The sequence below is a fragment of the Cebus imitator genome, unplaced genomic scaffold (genome assembly GCF_001604975.1).
Source record: "Cebus imitator isolate Cc_AM_T3 unplaced genomic scaffold, Cebus_imitator-1.0 Scaffold78, whole genome shotgun sequence".
NCBI classification, from domain to species: Eukaryota; Metazoa; Chordata; class Mammalia; order Primates; family Cebidae; genus Cebus; species Cebus imitator.
This window is the reverse complement of record NW_016107393.1, coordinates 2,403,425-2,423,995: the sequence shown is the minus strand read 5'-3', so window position 1 is coordinate 2,423,995 and position 20,571 is coordinate 2,403,425. Positions and strand designations below refer to the sequence as shown.

The 20,571-nt window shown below is 36.5% G+C and overlaps 1 protein-coding gene across 4 annotated transcripts in view; it reads left to right on the top strand.

Moving 5' to 3' along the window:
- CCDC141 (coiled-coil domain containing 141) overlaps positions 1-20,571 on the top strand; it is a 204,814-nt gene that overhangs the window by 59,543 nt on the left and 124,700 nt on the right. For all 4 annotated transcript variants that reach the window (XM_017532732.2, XM_017532728.2, XM_017532729.2 and 1 more), the window contains exons 3-4: positions 12,709-12,900; positions 16,248-16,356. In XM_017532732.2, the coding sequence (XP_017388221.1) occupies positions 12,709-12,900; positions 16,248-16,356 (301 nt within the window). The remainder of the gene's footprint in view (positions 1-12,708; positions 12,901-16,247; positions 16,357-20,571) is intronic.

Here is a 20,571-nt window from a genome sequence, read left to right as displayed (position 1 = left end):
GTTTTTCAGCTCCATCAATTCACGTATATTCCTCTCTAAGTTGTCTATTCTCATTAGCATTTTGTCAAATCTTTTTTCAAGGCTCTTAATTTCTTTGCATTGGGTTAGAACATGTTCTTTTACCTCACAGAAGTTTCTTATTACCCACCTTCTGAAGTCTGATTCTGTCATTTCATCACACTCATTCTCCATCCAGCCTTGTTCCCTTGCTGGTGAGGAGTTGTGATCCCCTGTAGGAAGAGAGGTGTTCTGGTTTCAGGTGTTTTCATCCTTTTTGCACTCGTTTCTTCCCATCTTTGTGGATTTATCCCCCTGTTGTCTTTGTAGTTGCTAGCTTTCAGATTGGGTCTCTGGGTGAACTTCCAGTTTATGGATGATGAAGTTATTTCTGTTTCTTAGTTTTCCTTCTAACAGTCTGGCCCCTCTGCTGTAGGACTGCTGGGGTCCTCTGCAGGCCCTGCTTGCCGGGGGATCACCTGCAGCAGCTGCAGAACAGTGAGGGTTGCTACCAGTTTCTTCTTCTGATATCTTTGTCCCAGAAGGATACCCACCAAATGTCAGTCTGTTCTCTCCTTTATGAGGTGACTCTTTGGATATACCCCGGTCAGGGAGCTGCTTGAGGAGGCAGTCTGTCCTTTATTGGAACTGAAGTGCTGAGCTGCGAGCTCTGTTGTTCATTCAGAGTTGCTGGGCAGGTACTTTTAGATCTGCTGCAGCAGAACTCATAAACTCCTTTTTTTTTTCCCCCCCCAGATGCTCTGTCCCAGGGAGTTAGGGCTTTATTTATGAGTTTTCGTTGTGCTGCTGCCTTTTTTTTTCAGGGCTGCCCTGCACAGCAAGGAGACAGCCTAGTCACTGGCTGCCTGCAGTGGCTTTGCTGAGCTGCTGTGGGCTCTGCCCAGCTGCCATGTGATCCTCCCTGCAGTCCTGTTTATATGGATGTAGTTAGAACTGCCTCGGCAATGGTGGCCCACCTCTGTAATGGCGGACTCTCTCTGTAATGGCAGGTTGCCTCGGCAACAGCAGGCTGCCTCAGTGATGGAGGACTACCTCCGTAGTGGTGGAGTGTCTCAGTATTGGAGGACACTCCTCCCTCACAGAGCTGGACCGTCCTGAGTTCAGTTGTGCTTGCTGTGAAACTCTCAACCCAGAGCGTTTTTAATTGCTGGGTTTGTGTGTGTGTGTGTGGGGTGGGGTGGGTTCAGCTGAGCCTGATCACCTGACTCCCTGACTCAGAGTCTTTTTTTTTTTTTTTTTTTCCACTCTCTCCCAGGTGTTCCAGTTGCCTGTTGAAAAGGTGCCAGGATCTGTGTGATTTCCAGTGCGGTGACTCACTGCACTGGCTGAAACAGCAGCGCTCAGATTCATGGTGGTTTTTTTTTTGCCCAGAAATCTCCTGGCCTGGCTCCCTGTTTCATTGGCTTTTTAAATCAGATGAATGGGTGATCTGCCTTTCCCGGTCTCCAATCGCCAGCTAAAAGGGCATCCAGACCAGTGTATTTTGTACGGAGAACTGCCGCACCAGGGTGCCGGCAAAGCAGCTGCACCAGCCAAAACAGCTGTGTTGGCCAAAACAGCCATGCTGGCGACCCATGGGGCTCCTCCGCCTGGGAATCTCCTGGTCTGTGGGCAGTAAAAGTCCGTCTGGAAATGCGGCATCCACTCACCCTCTGCGCTTTCACTGGGAGCTGCAATCCTGAGCTGTTCCTAGTCGGACATCTTCTCTTATATATTCTTGACCTAACAACATCATAAGTGGAGATTGAGGCCAGGTTAACCTATTTTAATGTTAAAAAGTGTAAAATGAAAAATATGCACAATACAAAAGTAACCAGCCCTTACAATGGTCTAAAACTTGCCACCCAAGAATGAAATGTCCAGTTACTAGGCTCTCAAATAGCTAGGTAAGAAAATATACGCTTTTGGTCAAACTCTCCTGGCAATTTAGACAAACAGTTGTCTGTTTATTCTTTTTTTTTTTTTTTCTTTTTTCAGACAGTCTCTCACTCTGTGGCTGGGATGGAGTGCAGTGGTGCAATCTTGGCTCACTGCAACTTCTACCTCCCAGGTTCAAGCGATTTTCCTGCCTTAACTTCCTGAGTAGCTGGAACTAGAGGCACCTGCCACCACCCTCAGCTAATTTTTGTATTTTTAGTAAAGACGAGGTTTCACCATGTTAGCTAGGGTCATCTCAATCTCTTGACCTCATGATCCACCCACCTTGGCCTCCCAAAGTACTGGGATTACAGGCATCAGCCACTGTGTGTGGCTGTCTGTTTATTCTAAATAGCAAAGAGAAAAGAGCTGGCACATACTCATCTATCTGTTAGTGGGTGTTCATTGCCATTTCCATCCAATCTGCCTGAGACCTTTTTTGAGTTAGCTATGAAATTATCAGTCTATGATCTAGATTTTTTGCTTAGTTGCATTATATATTTTATTTTTTTCTCTATTAAGTGTAAGAGAACCTTGGTGACATAATGTGCCAATAAAGGAGTTTATATTTGTAAATTTATCTGTCAGCTTAATATGGTTTGGCTGCGTCCCCACCCACATCTCATCTTGAATTCCCATGTGGTAGGGGAGGGACCTGGTGGAAGGTAATTGAATCATGGGAGCAGGTCTTTCTTGTGCTGTTCTCATGATAATGGGTAAGTCTCATGAGATCTGATGGTTTTAAAAATGGGAGTTTTCCTACAACAAGCTTTCTCTTTGCCTACTGCCATCCGTGTAAGATGTGACTTGCTCTTTCTTGACTTCTGTCTTGATTGTGAGACTTCCCCAAACATGTGGAACTGTGAGTTCTCCGTTAAACCTCTTTCCCTTGAAAATTTCCCAGTCTTGGGTATGTCTTAATCAACAGCATGAAAATGGACTAATACAGTAAATTGGTACCAGTAGAGTGGGATGCTGCTGAAAAGATACCTGAAAATGTGTGTGTGATTTTGAAACTGGGTAACAGACAGGGGTTGGAACAGTTTGGAGGGCTCAGAAGAAGATGGGAAAATGTGGGACAGTTTGGAACTTCCTAGAGACTTATTGAATGGCTTTGTCCAAAATGCTGATAGTGATATGAACAATAAAGTCCAGGCTGAGATGGTCGCAGATAGAAATGAGGAACTTGTGAACTGGAGCAAAGGTGACTCTTGCTATGTTTGAGCAAAGAGATTGGTGACATTTTGCCCTGCCCTAGAGATTTGTGGAACGTTGAACTTGAGAGAGATGATTTAGGGCATATGGCAGAAGAAATTTATAAGGAGCAAAGCATTCAAGAGATGACTTAGGTGCTGTTAAAGGCATTCAGTTTCATAAGGGAAGCAGAGCATAAACATTTGGAAAATTTGCAGCTTTACAATGCACTAGAAAAGAAAATTCCATTTTCTGAGAAGAAATTCAAGTCAGCAGAAATTTATATAAGTAACAAGGAGCTAATCCCTAAGAAATGGGGAAAATGTCTCCAGGGCATGTCAGAGGTCTTAATGGCAGTCCCTCCCATCATAGTCCTGGAGGCCTAGGAGGAAAAGTGGTTTTGGGGGCCCGGCCCAGGGTCTCTGTCATATGTGCAGCCTAGAGACTTGGTGCCCTGTGACCAAGCCACTACAGTCATAGCTGAAAGGGGCCAACACAGAGCTTGGGCCATGGCTTCAGAGGGTGCAAACCTCAAGCCTTGGCAGCTTCCATGTGGTTTCTAGCCTATGGGTACAGAGAAGTCAAGGACTGGGGTTTGGGACCCTCTACCTAGATTTCAGTGAATATATGGAAATGCCTGGATGCCCAGGCAGAAGTTTGCTTCAGGGGCAGGGCCCTCATGCAGGGCACTGCTAGGGCAGTGTGGAAGTGAAATGTGGGATTGGAGTCCCCAAACAGAATACCTTCTGGGGCATTGCCCCTGGAGTTCTGAGAAAAGGGCCACTGTCCTCCAGACCCCAGAATGGTAGATCCACTGACAGCTTTCAGTAGAACCTGGAAAAGCTATAGACACTCAGTGCCAGCCCATGAAAGCAGCCAGGAGGGAAGCTGTACCCTGCTAAGCCATAGGGGCGCAGCTGCCCAAGTTCATGGGAACCCACCTCTTGCATCAGCGTGACCTGGATGTGAGACAGAGAGTGAAAAAAGATCATTATGGAACTTTAAGATTTGACTACTCTGCTAGATTTTGGACTAGCATGGGGCCTGTAGCTCCTTTGTGTTGGCCAATTTCTCCCATTTGGAATGGCTGTATTTACCCAATGCCTGTACCTCCATTGTATCTAGGAAGTGAGTAACTTGCTTTTGATTTTACAGGCTTATAGGTGTGAAGGGACTTGCCTTATCTTGTATGAGACTTTGGACTGTGGACTTTTAACTTAATGCTGAGATGAGTTAAGATTTTGGGGACTGTTGGGAAGGCATAATTGGTTTTCAATATAAGGACATGAGACATGGGAGGGGCCAGAGGTGGAATGATGTGATTTGCCTGTGTCCCCACCCAAATCTCATCTTGAATTCCCACATGCTGTAGGAGAGACATGTGGGAGGTAAGTGAATCATGGGGTCAGGTCTTCCCCATGCAGTTCTTCTGATAGTGAATAAGTCTCATGAGATCTTATGGTTTTTAAAATGGAAGTTTCCCTACACAAGCTCTCTCTTTGCTGCCGCCAGCCCCTCTAGATGTAACCTGCTCCACCTTACCTTCTGCTATGATTGTGAGACTTCCCTAGCCACATGTAACTGTGAGATCTCCATTAAACATCTTTCCTTTGTAAATTCCCCAGCCTTGGGTATGTCTTTATCAGCAATGTAAAAATGGACTAATACATAGCTTTTATTAGGTAATTCTAGGGTAATAGATAACTCCAAAAAGCAATGCCTTGCAAATAACAGATTTTATCTTACCGTGTTGGCTGCATGGTAATTGCAGTTCAGGTTTGTGTGTCTTCTTTATTTTAGAATCCAGGCTCAAGGAGTGTATTAGTCTGTTCCATGCTCCTAATAAATACATACTTGAAACTGGGTAATTTATAAAGGAAAGAGGTTTAATTGACTCACAGTTCACCATGGCTGGGGAAGCCTCAGGAAACTTGCAATCATGGTGGAAGGGGATGCAAACACGTCCTTCTTCACATGGCAGCAGCAAGGAGAAGTGCCAAGAAAAAGGTGGAAAAGTCCCTTATAAAACAATCTTCTCTTGTGAGAACTCTCTCACTATCAGAAGAACAGCAGCATGGGGGTAACTGCCCCTATGATTCAATCATCTCCCACCAGATCCCTCCCATGACACATGGGAATTATGGGAACTACAGTTCAAGATGAGATTTGGGTGGGGATACACCAAAACCTTATCAAGGAGCAACCCCTATTCATGGAAAGAGCAATGATAGACTCACTCATTGGTTCTTAATACTTCTACTCAGAAATGGCACACAAAACTTCTGTTCACATTTTTTAGTCTAACTCAGTTGCACGGACAAGTCTGGTTTTAGGAGGCATAGACGTACAATCCTCTTATAAAGAGAAGCAGCAAATAACTGGGAAAAATAATATAATTAAAGTGTGTAATGTGTCTTAGAATATAATTTGGAAGAATAAGGAAGGAAAGGACTGTTCAAGAATAGTAATTAGAGACAACTTAGGTCAATGATTCCAATATAGCAATGACATGTGTTTTTTTCTTTTAAGAATAAGTCTATTTTACATAATTGCAAAAATAAAAATATTTCCTCCATTAATAAAAATAACATATTTTCATTATAAAAAATTAAAAACATACAGAAAGATATAAATAAGAATGTGAAATTAACTGGAAAACACCTGGGTAAATACTTAGAGAAATTAAAAATACATGTCCACCTAAAAACTTATACATAAATATTTATAGCAGATTTATATATAATAGTCAAAAATTAGAAGCATCCAAATTTCCACAGGCAACTAAATAAATTGGCATATTCACCTATTCATTTGGGGACATACTTGAGAAATTATTCAATATTTTCCATGCTGGTGGCAGTCATCATAGTGATGATGAGGCAGATGATGATAAGATCTTCTTGGGACAATTTTGGTAACATTTTAAAGAAAATTTTCCATTTTGTCCCCATTTTTGTTTTTATTTGCAGAAAATTCAAAACTTGCTATATGCATTTATAGTCTTCAATCTCAATATTATAATTATGTTAAAAAATTGTAATGATACATAATAATTGCACATCTTTACAGGATAAATGTGATACTTTGATACATTCCTACACTGTATAATGATCAAGTCAGGGAATTGGGATATCCATCACCTCAAACAGTTGTGATTTCTTTGTGTAGATGACACTAAAAATCTTCACTTTTTGTTATTTTGAAATATATAATAATTAAATATAGTCACCCTACTATCAAACACTACTGTCAAACACTTATTTCTTCTATCTAACCATATTTTTGTACTCGTTAACCAACCTCTCTTTACCTCCTTCTTCCTTTCCACCCCCCTAGCCTCTGGTAACCATCATTCTATCTCCACCTTCATGAGATCTGCTTATGTTTTTTGTGTGTCACTTTTTTCCTTTTAAAATCTCAAAAGTTAAAAAAAATTTTGAAAAGACAAAATTCTTATAAAATTAACCATTTTAAAGTATAAAATGCAGTGGCATTTAGTACATTCACAGTGCTGTGTGTGAAACGTTCAATATAGAAATAAACTTCTGAAATTCAAATGTCTTATTTGGGAAGAAAGTACTGCAATTCAGGGCATAAATGCAGACTGGCTGGTCTTCAGTATGTCTGAAAAACAAAGTTACAGGTTTTATAAAATGGAGAATATGTATTGCTCTTTGAGAAATGTCATTGCCACTTGTAAGGTTTTGAGGACTGGTAAGCTCTGATTGGCAAGTGACAGCAGTGGACAAAACAGTCTCAGGCTGTTTCAGTATTCAATAGATAAAACTGGTTTCAGGTTATAGTAGGCAGTTTCAGCTTCCAGACTTGCAGGGAATTACATTTTTGGGGCAATATTTTGTGCCCTGAGTGCTTTTCTCCCTGGATTCTCAACTCTGTTTTATGCATATCACCAGAATGATCCAATTCATATGATCAGCTTTCTCATGGTGCAACTATCATCTCTATTGAGATCCAGAATCTTCCCATCAGCCCAAAAGAAAACTCTGTACCAATTAAGTAGTGATTCCTTATTCACCCTTTCCCCAGCCCCTGGTAAGCACCATTCTGCTCTTTATTACTAAGATTTTACCTATTCTAGATATTTCATATAAGTGGGATCATGATCCTGCATTGTATGACCTTTGGTGTTTGACTTTCACTTAGCATAATGTCTTAGAGGTTCACCAGTGTTGTAGCATATATTGGTCTTTCCTTTCTTTCCTTTGTCCCTCCCCTCCCCTCCCCTCTCCTCCTCTTCTTTCCTCCCTCCCTCCCTCCCTTCCTTCCTTCCTTCCTTCCTTCCTTCCTTCCTTCCTTCCTTCCTTCCTTCCTATCTATACTCCCTCATATGGATATAGTACATTTTGTTCATTCACTAGTAAATGGACACTTGGGTTGTTTCTGCCTTTGGGCTATTGTCAATACTGCTGCTGTGAACATGCATGTGCATGCTTTTGTGTGGACATATGCATGCTTTTACTTCCCATGGATATACCTAGGAATGTAATTGCTGGGTCATATGGTAATTCTATGTTTAACTTTTTGAGTAAATGCCAACATGTTTTTTTAAAGCAGCTGTACCATTTTATATTATCATCAGCTATGTACATGGATTCCAATTTCTCCATGTTCTTGCTAACACTTGTTATTTCCAGTGTTTTAAAGGTTATAGCTATCCTAGTGGGTGTGGGAAGTGACATCTCATTGTGCTTTTGATTTGCATTTTTTCTAAGACTAATCATTTGAGCATCTTTCTGTGCACTTGTTTGCCATTTATTTCTTTTTTTTGAGAAATGTCTTTTCAAATCATTTGCCCACTTTATGATTGTATTGTTGTCCTTTTTATTGTTTTATTTATTTAGAGACAGAGTCTTGTTCTGTCTCCCAGGCTGGAGTGCAGTGGTGTGATTTCAGCTCACTGCAACCTCCCCCTCCTGGGCTCAAGCAATTCTCCTGCCTCAGCCCCAAATTAATTAATTTAATTAAAGTAGATTAATTTAAAGCCTGAGTAACTAGGATTACAGGCACCCACCACCATGCCTGACTAATTTTTGTATTTTTAGCAGAGATAGAGTTTCACTATGTTGGTCAGGCTGGTCCCAAACTCCTGACCTCAGGTGATCTGCCTGCCTCAGCCTCCCAAAGTGCTGGGATTACAGGTGTAAGCTACCTCGCCCAGCCCCTTTCTGTTGTTAAGTTGAAAGAGTTCTTTATATATTCTGGATGCTAGATGCTTATCTGTTATATAATTTGCCAATATCTTCTCCCATTCTAAGGATTTTCTTTTTACTTATTTGATAGTGTCCTTTGTACATAAAAGTCTTGATTTTGATGAAGTCCAATTTGTCTGTTTGTTGTGGTTGTTGCTTATGCTGCTGGTGTCATATCTAAAAAAACTATTGCCAAAGTCAAGGTGATGAAAATTTACCTGTAAAATTCTTCTAAAAATTTCATAAATTTTAACTTTTACATTGATATCACTGATACATTTTGAATTTTTTATATGGTATGAGAGGTAAATATTCAACTTTATTCTTTTACATGTGAATATCTAATTGTTCTAGCTCCACTAGTTGAAGATTATTCTTTCCTCATTGAGTGGTCCTGCCACCATTGTTGAAAATCAATTGCCCATAGGCATATAAGTATATTTCTAAACTCTCAATTCTAGGCTATTGCCCTATATATCTATCCTTATGCCAATACACCATTTTGATTACTGCTGCTTTGTAGTAAGTTCTGAAATTTTTAGAAGTGTGAGGCTTCGAACTTGTCCTTTTTCAATATTGTTTTGACTACTATAGTCCCCTTACAAGTCCATATAAATATGAGGATTATCTCTGCAATTTCTGTCAAAAAGCCTTTGAAATTTTTATATTGATTACATTGAATCTGTGGATTACTTTAGATAGCACTGCTTTTCAGCAACATTAAGTCTTCCAACTTATGAACATAGGATCTATTTCCATTTATTTAGGTCGTCTTCAATTTCTTTCAGCAATGATTTTTAGTTTTCAATGTACAAGTCTTTTACTTCCTTGGTTAATCTTATTCCTAGGTATTTTATTCTTTCTGATGCTCTTGTAAGTGGAATTCTCGATTTCCATTTTAGATTGTTCATTTCTGTATAAAGAAACACAACTGATTTTTTTATGTGTTGATCACATACTCTGTAACTTTGCTGTATTTTTTTAATTAGCTTTAGCATCATTTCTTCTTTAAACATTTGGTAGAATTCACCAGTGTAGTCACCTCTGCCTAGTGCTTTCTTATTTGGAAGGTTTTTATTGATTTAATTTTTTAATAGTTACAGCCTTGTTCAGATTATCTATTTTTTTCTTGTGTGAATTTTGGTAGCTTGTATCTTTCAAGGAATTTGTCCATTTCATCTCAGTTATCAAATTTGTGGATATAAAGCCATTTTTGTTATTCCTTTTTATCATTTTAATGTCCATGGATCAGTAGTTGTGGCCCCTCATTCATTTCCGATATTAGTAGTTTGTTTCTTTTTTCCTTTCCTTTCCTTTTTCTTTTCCTTTTCTTTTTCCTTTCCCTTTTCCTTCCTCCCTCCCTCCCTCCCTCCCTTCCTTCCTTCCTGATTAGCTTGACTAGAGATTTATCAATTTTATTGATCTTTTCTTAGAATCATTTTTGCTTACATTGATTTTCTCTATTGTTTTCATTTCATTGATTCCTCCTCTAATTTTTATTATTTTCTTCTGTTTACTTAAAATTTAATTTACTCTCTCTAGTTTCCTATGGTAAAAACTAAAAAAACTCAGTCTTTTTTCTTTTCATATATATATTGACTGCTATAAATTTTTCCTTGAGCACTACTATTTTGGCATCTTACAAATTTTGATACATCATATTTTCATTTTCTCATTTAGTTCAAAATATTTTTATTTCCCTTGAGACTTCTTTGACCCATGTGTTATTTAAAAGTGTGTTGTTTAATATCCAAATATTATGGTATTTTTTGGCTATATTTCTGTTACTGACATTTAGTTTAATTCTTTTGTGGTCTGAGAATATATTTGTATGATTTCTGTTTTTAAAAATTTGTTAAAGTATGTTTTATGGTCCAGGATATGGCCTATCTTATGAATGTTCCATGTAAGCTTGAGAGGAAAGTGTGTTCTGCATTGTTGGAGGAATTATTTTATAAATGCCAATTAGATCAAGTTAACTGATGGTGTTGCTTAGTTCTTCTATATCCTTAATAATTTTCAGCCTGCTGGATATATTGATTATTGATAGAGGGATGTTGACATCTCTATTATAACATATTTATCTATTTCTTCATGTAGTTCTATTAGTTTTGCCTCATGTATTTTGACTCTCTGTTGTTAGCCTCATATACATTTAGAATTCTTATGCCTTCTTGCAGACTGACTCCTTTATAATTTCATAATACCTGTCTGAATCTCAAATAATATCTCTTGCTCTAAAATATTCTCTGTCTAGAATTTACATAGGTACTCCAGCTTTCTTTAGATTAGTGTTAGCACGGTACATCTTTCTCCATCCATTATTTTTTTTCATCCAGCTTTATTGCAGTATAATTGACAACTAAAAATTGTGTACACCTAAGTTGTACAATATGATGTTTTGAGGTATGTATGCATTGCAAAATAATTAACACATGTTAAATTAATTGAGCTAATACATCAATCACCTTACATTGCTACTCCAATTCACTTACTTTTAATGCATCTCTGCCTTTATATTTGAAGTAGGTTTTTTGTAGACTATATATAGTTGTGTCTTATTATTCCTATCTACTCTGATAGGCTCTGTTGAACCCAGGAGTGGTTGAGCAAGGGCATATAACACTGTCTCAAAGCTTTTCTAACATTTTAAAGTCACCTTTTTCATGCTTCAGCCTTTTTTTTTTTTTTTTTTTTTTTTTTTTTTTTTATTTTTTTTTTTTTTTTTTTTTTTTTTTTTTTTTTTTTTTTTTTTTTGGTTGCTTTAAATCTTTGACTACTTTCCAGAGTTCTAACAAAATTAAGACAGTTTTTGCTTGCTGTTTTTGATGTTTCTCTACAGGAATGGTCACTGGAGCTACCTACTCTGCCATTTTATTTGACATCTGTCAGCTATTTTAATATTTTATTGGCTTTTCAATTAATCTCCTTAAAAAATTCAATTCTAGTATTTTAATATAATCTGTTAATTTCTGATTTTGTATTTAATCAGTTTATCCCCCTTATTTTGTTGTTTTATTTTTTTTTAATAATTTAGACCTGGATGTTGAGATAATTTATTTTCTTTCTTTAAAAACAAAGTTGTCTAATACTATGTATTTTATCTGAGCATAAGGTTAGCTGTATATTCAAAGTTTCTAAATGTAGTAGCCTTATTATTAGTTTTAAAGACAGTCTATAATTGTAGTTTTTATTCTCTATTTGTTTGATGTAAGACTGGTTATATCTACTTGAAATATTTCAGTGCCACAGATATGAAGGTTCATGAGTGCCTTTACTGTGGCTTGCACTATTTACCATTATAAATACCATTTTTAAGCACCAGTGATTTTTGTTTTGATTCTAATTTGTTCAGTATTAGTCCTCCTTTCTCTTGTCTGCCTTTTCCTGATATATCTCATTTCTTTGTTTCCAAAAAATATTTCTTTTTAAGGATACTCTAGCAAACACAAATTGGTTGAGTTTTGTTGCCTTTTTTTTCTCACTCTGATAGTGTTTGTCTTTTTGTTTAAAAGGTTAACTTATCCACATTTTTTGTGTTAATTGATTTTTAATTATTTTGTTGTCATTATGTGTGTGTATCCTTATGAACCTGCTCTTATTTCTTTTGTTTGTTGTATTTCTCTTTATCGCATTTTAAGTTTATTTTTATGTTGATATTTCAGAATGTATTCATAATATTTTAGTCTACTATATTCTTTAAAAATGATGCCTTTATTTTGGTACCAACTTCAAGAATTATATGGAATTTATTGAATCCTCCTATCCCTGAATGAGAAATTTTGTAAGCACATGTTCCTTTTTATTTTTCATATTTTGTCCAAACAGTACATAGAGTTGGTTATGCATATCTAAATTTTTAAATTATGACTATTCTGTTTTAAAAATCTACTCATAATGTTTACATTAAGCATCACAGTCATGTTAACTAATGACAATTACTTACAGTAAACAGTAAGCTTTACTGGGCTTGTTTGTCCCAACCTTTATTCTTGATCACTCTTCTAGGTGTGTGCTTATCACTTTTCTTATTTTTTTGGAAATGTGAGATTAACATAATATTCTGTGCCTTATGGGAATATAGACATGTATCTTTGCTAAATGTCAGCAGTGTTTGGACAATGTTTAAATGTGAATTTTTGGCCCGGCCATGCAAAAACAGTTTTGGCCCGGCCATGCTCCCTCGTTCACCTCAATCCTGATCGCTCCTTCCTTCTTCTTTGATATACTTTCTTGCATAACAGTTTGTGTTTATAAATTCTCTTTCCGGGACTCCATACAATTTCTAATATCCAAGTGTTTAAAATGTGATTCTGTGTTGTTACATTGAGTTAACAACCTGGCTTATGCCTTTTTCTCTTGGACTTAGGCTTTGGAAGATCGGGTGTGGGAACTCTTGAAGGAGGCAGACAAGACAGCTGAAGAGAACAAGGATCAGAGTCAGGTCTATGATGCCATGGCCGAGACTCTGGGTGAAGCCTGGGCAGCCCTGGTCTCCATGCTTGAAAGAAGAACGGATCTCCTTAGGTTGACTTCTGAATTTTTTGAAAATGCCTTAGAGGTTCGTGCTTTAAAAAACTTCTCCCTTCTCCAAACCAGAGCAAATGAATAGCACTCCTGAAAATGTTTGTTTTTCCACAAATAGACATTGCAGTCAGTAAAAAAAAAAAATTGGCAGAATAAGCAAGACATGCATACACAATATATTTAATTTTTGATTGTCAAAAGTAAATTTATTACTATTTTAAGAGTAGGTCTTCAAACAAAAACAAAGTACTGTTAATTAATTAAAATGTGGTAAAATATTAAGTAATAATAGGAACTCTCATAAGTTATTATGATTTATTTCCCTCTATATCGAAGGTAGTAATATAGTTACTAAATCAAACAATTACCCTGATTGTAGGATTACTAAGGAATGCTGGTCTAGAGTGTTATTCTCGGCCAAAAGTTGGACAATAAAATTTCCTTTTTGCTGCTTATGTTTTAAAAAAGAAATTGTAGAATATTCCATAGGTTATTTGACTCATAAATGTAGCATTTTATGAGTACTTTCCTAAGGCATATAGTTGATTTTCCATAGTTTGAACACCTTAAAATACAAGAGAAGGAAAAAGTCCTTCTGGCGCTAAGAAGGCCATATGTCCTTGTGATTTTTCTAGGATTCTACAATGTTTTGAAGTTTCTGATTTCAAAATGTGAGTTTCAAAGAACATTATCAAAAGAGGTGTTATATTTGGTATAAGACAGTTATTGGAAATTTCACTTTTAACTTCTCTGTCAAGTGGCAGCCCATTCATTTTGATGTGAGAGTGCTGCTTCCTTATGATAAAGCACTAGATTTGAAAAATATGACATTTTTTAAACAAAATTTCAGGACTTAAATCCAATATAATGAAGGAAAGAAGATTAGTAATAGAACCTAAAAATTGGAGTAGGCAATCTCATGCATCATGAACTTGTTTAAAGGCAAAAGGGAGGAATAAAAACCTTATTATAATTTTCAAGGCTTGTTTTTCACAATTTGAACACTGAAGTTCAACTAATTCCAGAAACCATCTTGGAAGAAGTTTCATACACAAACTTTCTTTCCTGAAAAGAAATAAGACAGCTGAAAAACACCTACAGAGGCCAAATTATGGATATATCTGATTCATTCTATCTCAGTAAGTAGGGCATAGGTTTCAGCTGTCCTTGAAACTCAGCTCTTTTGAGCCCAGCGAATTTTTTCTTTCTAGCATTAGAACAATATTTGTTTCTCACTGTGTTTTAGAGTTAATACTAGCTTATTTTCTCCATAATAAATTACTTTGAGATATAGCGTGAAATAAAAGGCAATAGTAGGCCAAACCATAATTCAGCCCAACACTCTTATTCTTACACTTGTGTGAGCTTTTATTGGATCTAGTGAAAATACTAATTATTTCTTTTATTATCCTGTTTCCAATTTTGTGGATCACTTCATACTAAACTGAAGACAAACCCCTACATAATCCTTATGCCCCCTTTGTATATGCCAAAGCCATTTTTATTAGCGATGGAAGTAGAGAAAAGAAAATACTGATAAAAGTAAACTGAACTTTAGGGAAGCTTTTTCTGAGTAAAGCATTGTTTGCTTATTGGTTTGTTTATTTATTTTTAATTTTATAACAAGCTGAAATATAAATATAAGTTAAACTGTGACCCTGGAACTTTTTGTAATGTTGTTCAGGGAACAAACAAACCATCTACTAGGAATGTTTTTTTTTTCCTTTTGAAATTCTCTTTAAATAATATTTTTAAAATCAGTTATTAAAAATTGAGTGAATTAGAGATGTAAATGATGTGGATATGAACCCCTTTTATTGAATTATGTGCATGCAGGAGTTTTTGAGAAATGCGAAATTACTAATGATTGCATGGCTGATCATTATTACAAGATTATTTCAGGCTTACAGACATAACTGTCAGTTGGGTTATTCTCACCTTGAACACTGTGCTGTAATTTAGGAACACTGCCCCTGAGTGACAGCAGCAGATGTCCATTAGGTTGTTCTAATAGGATGTCAGAGGCCTTCCTTACATTTCCAAAACATGTCCCTGCTCTTCAGTCTCTCTCTCATTAATCTGTTTCATTTATAATTGGATTTCATATGGCCGTTGTAATAATCAAACTACAGTAGATTATGTTAATCAAATAGTTACATTAAAATATTAAGAATCCCCAAATTCAAAGATGGTAGTTTGGAGAAGACTTTAAAAAGAAGATACATACTATGGTAATCCTCTGTGTCTTTCACACTGATACTTTTCCTCAATTAGTTTATTCTAAACCCAATCCAAAGGTGAATATATTAAAATGCTCATATAAACTGTAATAATTACTGTTGAAACTTAGTGCTAAAACAAACCAGCTATTTGTCTACCATAACAGACATACCGTGATAAGATAACCAAATATATTTTGCCATCTTCTAAAATTTATTTCAAAGATTATTTCCCTGAGCATTTTAACATCAAGTTAATCATCTCTCTTAACCTCTCACTTTCTCTATGGAGAAAAAGAAAAAGAGAGACCAGTCATATTCTTCATCATTTAGAGTGTGAAATTACTATGCATTTTCCTTGAAACAGAGAAGAAATTTCTCATTTGTCATTCTTAGTCCATCTAATCTCATTTTATTTATAGATGTAATGCATACAAATTATTGTTGAAAATGCAAACAGAATTACAAATTATAGATTCAAATATTAAAATTTTACCTCCTTTCACTCATCCTTAATTTCTTCTCATTAAGTCACCATTTGGTATGTATTTTCTTGAGACCACTTTCTATACAAATATATATATTTTGCTTAGTATAAAATACAGGATTAGACTACATATTATTTGGAAACTTGCATATTTCACTGCTAAGTTCAGTTATAGAGGGAAAAAATAACTACAACCTTCTCTCTAAGTGAGTTCTTAAGCTACATGTACTTGTACATGTGTAGGTTACTTTTTAGTTGACCTTTTCTTGGTTTCCCTTAGCTAACTTTCTGCTTATTCTTAACAGTGTCTTAAAATGTTGAACGTGATTAGATACATAGGACACTATAATTTTGGTTGAAAAATTTAATAGGCATTTGGACAGTAAACAGGTTGGTTTATTTCAGCATACATTATTAGGTATGAAAGGAGAAGAAAGTTCTTACCAATAGCACTTTGTAAATTGACTACATGTAAACACACACACACACACACACACACACACACACACTCTAAGCCAACACACACTCACACAAACACATGCATACAAACATACACACTTTCACAAACACATGCATCCTCAGCTGGGCTACAAATTTATGAAAAATATCTACAGGTAACTAACAATGGTACATTAATTTTTATACAAATGTCTTTCATCTGTATTTCTATTGTAGTTTGCTGTTAAAATAGACCAAGCTGAAGATTTCCTCCAGAATACTCACGAGTTTGAGAATGTTGAGTCCTTAAAATCACTTCTTCAGCTTCATGAACATCATACTAAAGGCAAGAAATATGTTTATTTCTGACAGAAGTGTTTAGAGGTTTTAAAAGATGTTAATATGAGAATGCTTATGTATGACAGTGTAGCTTTAATTTATTTGTGTATACCTCAATTTGTTCTAAGAAAAGTTAAATAAAGCTTCATTTTTAGTCATCTTGTGAAAGAAAGAACTAGTTGTAAATATTCTGAGAGGATGGTAGAAGACGTGCCTCCAGGAGATTCTGTTGTTTGTTCTGTTGTTTAGCTCCCGAGTACAGAGGCCATTTCTGCCTTGTTCATCCCTTTACCCTCAGCATCTAGCAAGGTGTCTGGCCACATGGTAGAGCCTCAAGAAATATCTCTTAGTTGAATAAATTATTGAATTCAGTGAATGTTCCTTTTAAGGGTCAATAAATAAGGGTCATTCTTTAAAAAGTAGGTCTGGATAAACAAAATTCCTCTTTCACTATTGCAGCTAAAAAAAATGGTGAATTTTTCCAGATGAAAATCTAACAAAACACTCTGCAAAAAAGATTTTCAATTCCCTCTGAACAACTAAAAAGATAGTCTGGTTGTTAACCAACAATTTGTATGCCAAGCCTTTCCACAAGAATTTGGTGTGGGCCAGGAGCGAAGTAGGGAAGGCATTTGTGGAAGAGTCGTAGTTATCTGTCATCTTTTGCTATGGAAGGAGGTTAGATACATAGATAGAAACAACCATTACTTTTGTTCCTAATATATCTTCTAATTTTACTGCCAAATAGAACTGGGCCTGGATAGAAAGGCTTCCTGAATTCATTTGTCACAGTTCTAACTTGACTTCTAGCTACACCAGCCTGTCATTCTGGACAGGACCAAAAGGTGTTTTAAAGTCACAAATAGATTTAGTGTTTATATTACCCTTCAAAGGACTCTAGATAATAGATCATTATGATAAATTACTTATCGCAACTTTCCAAAACTCAAAAGATTAAAGGACTCAATCTTTCCTATGTAAATTCTTATGAGATCCTACCAAATACATATATATAATTTCCACTGATTGTTGTCCTGTAGGACCTGTCACTAACAGGGATTATAAACAGCATCAAAATTTGTACTTTTAAGCAGTAGTTGCCCATTATTATACAGCAGTAGTAATCTATCTAGGTCCAAAGGAAATGAGTAGAATCACATGAAATTCCTGATAGGAGACTGGAAGGTAACAGATAGGTTCTGTGGTCTCAATTCAATCTTCTTCCGACCAACATGATCATCACACAGCAGTTTTATCTCCAGAAACCTGTCAGAGACAGATGCTATTATTGAAGAGTTTCAATACTGAGGCAATCAAATGAAAGCATTCTCCAGAGGGACTGGGGGCTTGTAGAAGCAGGGGCTTTTCTATGAATATTTGGGAATGGAGCTGGCAGGGGGAACGGAGCCTTAATGCTGTTATGTTTTTGCCACTGCTGTTGGCTCCTTCAAAGTTCTTGGGATCTGTGGTGCTGTGGGCCAGTTTACATGAGGCCCGTGCTGCTTTGCTTGCACTTCTCTGGCATCCAGCTGACAGTGAGACTGATGTTTTGCTTTTCAGGGGTACAGCCTTCGAGAGTCCAGTGGGTCTCCTTAGTCCGAAGAGATGGATAAAAATGCTAGTGGAAGACAGGAAACATAGTTTATTTTTGTAATGGAAAATATTCTTCCATCTTGATAGCATATTTATTGTGAGAGTTTGTGCCCTTCTGTAATACTTGAGGCACAGAGATGACAGAACTGTGGTCAGGATACCTTGTTCCCAGTTCATGTGCCCAGTGGTGGCTTCAAAAGTTTTTGTTTTCATAAACAAAAAAAAAAATGGGAGTTGATGCCATTTATTAACCAACCAATTCAGTGGGATATGATTAAGATTAGCTGATTTGAAATGCATAGTGGAAGGTGAAATTCTGATTTTTTTAGTTAAGGGCTTCATATCTATTCTCTTTAAATTTAAGGAAATAAAATATAAGTGCAGCTAGCCATTCCAGTAAGTTTCTGAGATGTTGATCAGTTGAGTAGTACAGAACCTGAGTGTTAACATGACAAAACCTGGAAAACTATATTCACACTTACCCCAATAGCCACTTTATTTCAATTAGCATCACCTATGCTTTCTCCTTATTCAGCAATGCTAAGGTTCTCTTATATGTAAGAAACTTCCCTGCAGCACTGTGGAAGTCAGAACCAGGATTAACGGCTTGTTTCTGCCCCCTAGAATGTTTCAGAACAAGTTGGTTCCCTCCACCACATAACAATCCTTGCTTGAAACAGAAAGAATAATATACCCTCTCCAGGCTTCTCTCTCTTGAGTTAAACTTACCTAGTCAGTTAGCTAAAGTTTTTTTCCGGCAAATATGGTTTCCAGATTACTTATTGGCTTAGTTGCCCTCAATCCAAAAACATATAATTAAATACTGTTTTCTGAACCCATATCCTGGTGAGAAACCCAGGGCCATGTGTCATGGTAGTACATGGCTCTTTTTCTCAGAAAGCCTGCAGTTTAGCAGGACATGTACACACTTGTTGGTGACTCCCTCTGTACTTTCTGTGGGTTCTTCAATACATCACCTCACACACTGTGTGGTAATCATTTATTTTCTTATTAGTCTTCATCAGCAGGTTGTGAGACCCCAGATCTCCAAAGCTGAGAATAGTATCCAACCCAAAGTATATTTGTTGGGTGTTATTTGCATATAATTCCATTGTAGAACATGGCAGCATGATGCAAAAGTAAGCAACAAACAAGGTTCTAAAGGGACATTAAGGAGAAGAAAAAACTCCGAAGAATGACAACTGCACCCTCTGGTTTTCTAAGGGTCTTCTTAAAATGAATGCAAGAACTGAGAAGCTACATCACAGAAGGATCGTATATTATATGAATAATATCATAAGATATTACTTCGTCTTTCTTCTTAGATGTCGTATAGATCTTAAACCTAGCTGGGGGCTCATTATACTATTATCTCTACTTTTGTCTATATTCAAAAATACCCATTAATTATGTTGAAGAGAAACCATCCCACTGAGAAACATTTAGAATATTTTTAAAGTATTAAGAAGCAATATCATACATGATCTCAGGACCAAGATGATGACCTTGATGCATTTTAGAAAGTCCTCATTTGGAAAATTTGTTTAACAAGCTATAAACCTATCTACCTTGTGTATACCTATTATACCATCTTTAATTGGTTATTTATACTTAATAACTATGGCAAACTGTAGAGGTTTTAATATAAAATATGTATTTTATAAACTTTAATAACTTTTTATATAGATTGAAAATTAATGAAAATTTCTCAACTAAGTTCACATCTCAAGGTATTGTGTCAGTAACTAGGATTTTGTATGTGCTGTTAACAATCTTTAAAATAAATTGACTGTAAAGATGTTCTTGAAGGTCACAATATATCTAGACAGTTTACCCTTGAAAAAAAATGCATCACTTTGTAAGATCAGCTGATGGAATAAATAGCCAGGAAAATGTAAACTGTGAATAAGTAAGATATAAGAAACTGACAGAAAGATTGAGGGAACTGGCAGAGGAAACTGAGGGAAGAATCCATCCAACTCAGCAGCCATTGTGGTAGCAGGTAACAGACTGACTCAGCCTGGGTACGTTTTACAAGTTAGCACTGGCTCAGGAGGCTGTATCCCTGGTAATACTTTGGTAGTGGATAGACTATTTTGGCAGAAGGTGAAACAGAAAACCAGAAAAAAAATGTGAATTGTAATTTTGGCTAATTGTACATATTCTCGTGAGAACCAGAACAGCTTGACCATTAGTCTGCAATATACTGAGGGTCTAAAGTTGTACCTCCCTCTCTCATTTTCAAAGTCTAATGTGTAAGAGTGAGTTATAGGAAGGAAGGAAACCATGTGGAGACCCTGCTCCCTTCCCAAACTTCTCGTGTGTGTGTGTGTGTGTGTAGCTGTTCACAATATCATAACAAGCTCTTCAAACACAAAGGAAAAAGACTATTTCTATATATAAAAGAAGAATCCATCATACTTCTTACTTCGTTAAGGCTATAGAAATTAAACTCTTCAGTCTGATAGGCCAGGCCTGCTGTAAGCTACCTTTACCCTGTTTCTCAATAGTTGTGTCTTGCACCTCCCTGTAAGAACAAGCTATAAACCTATCTACCTTGTGTATACCTATTATACCATCTTTAATTGGTTATTTATACTTAATAACTATGGCAAACTGTAGAGGTTTT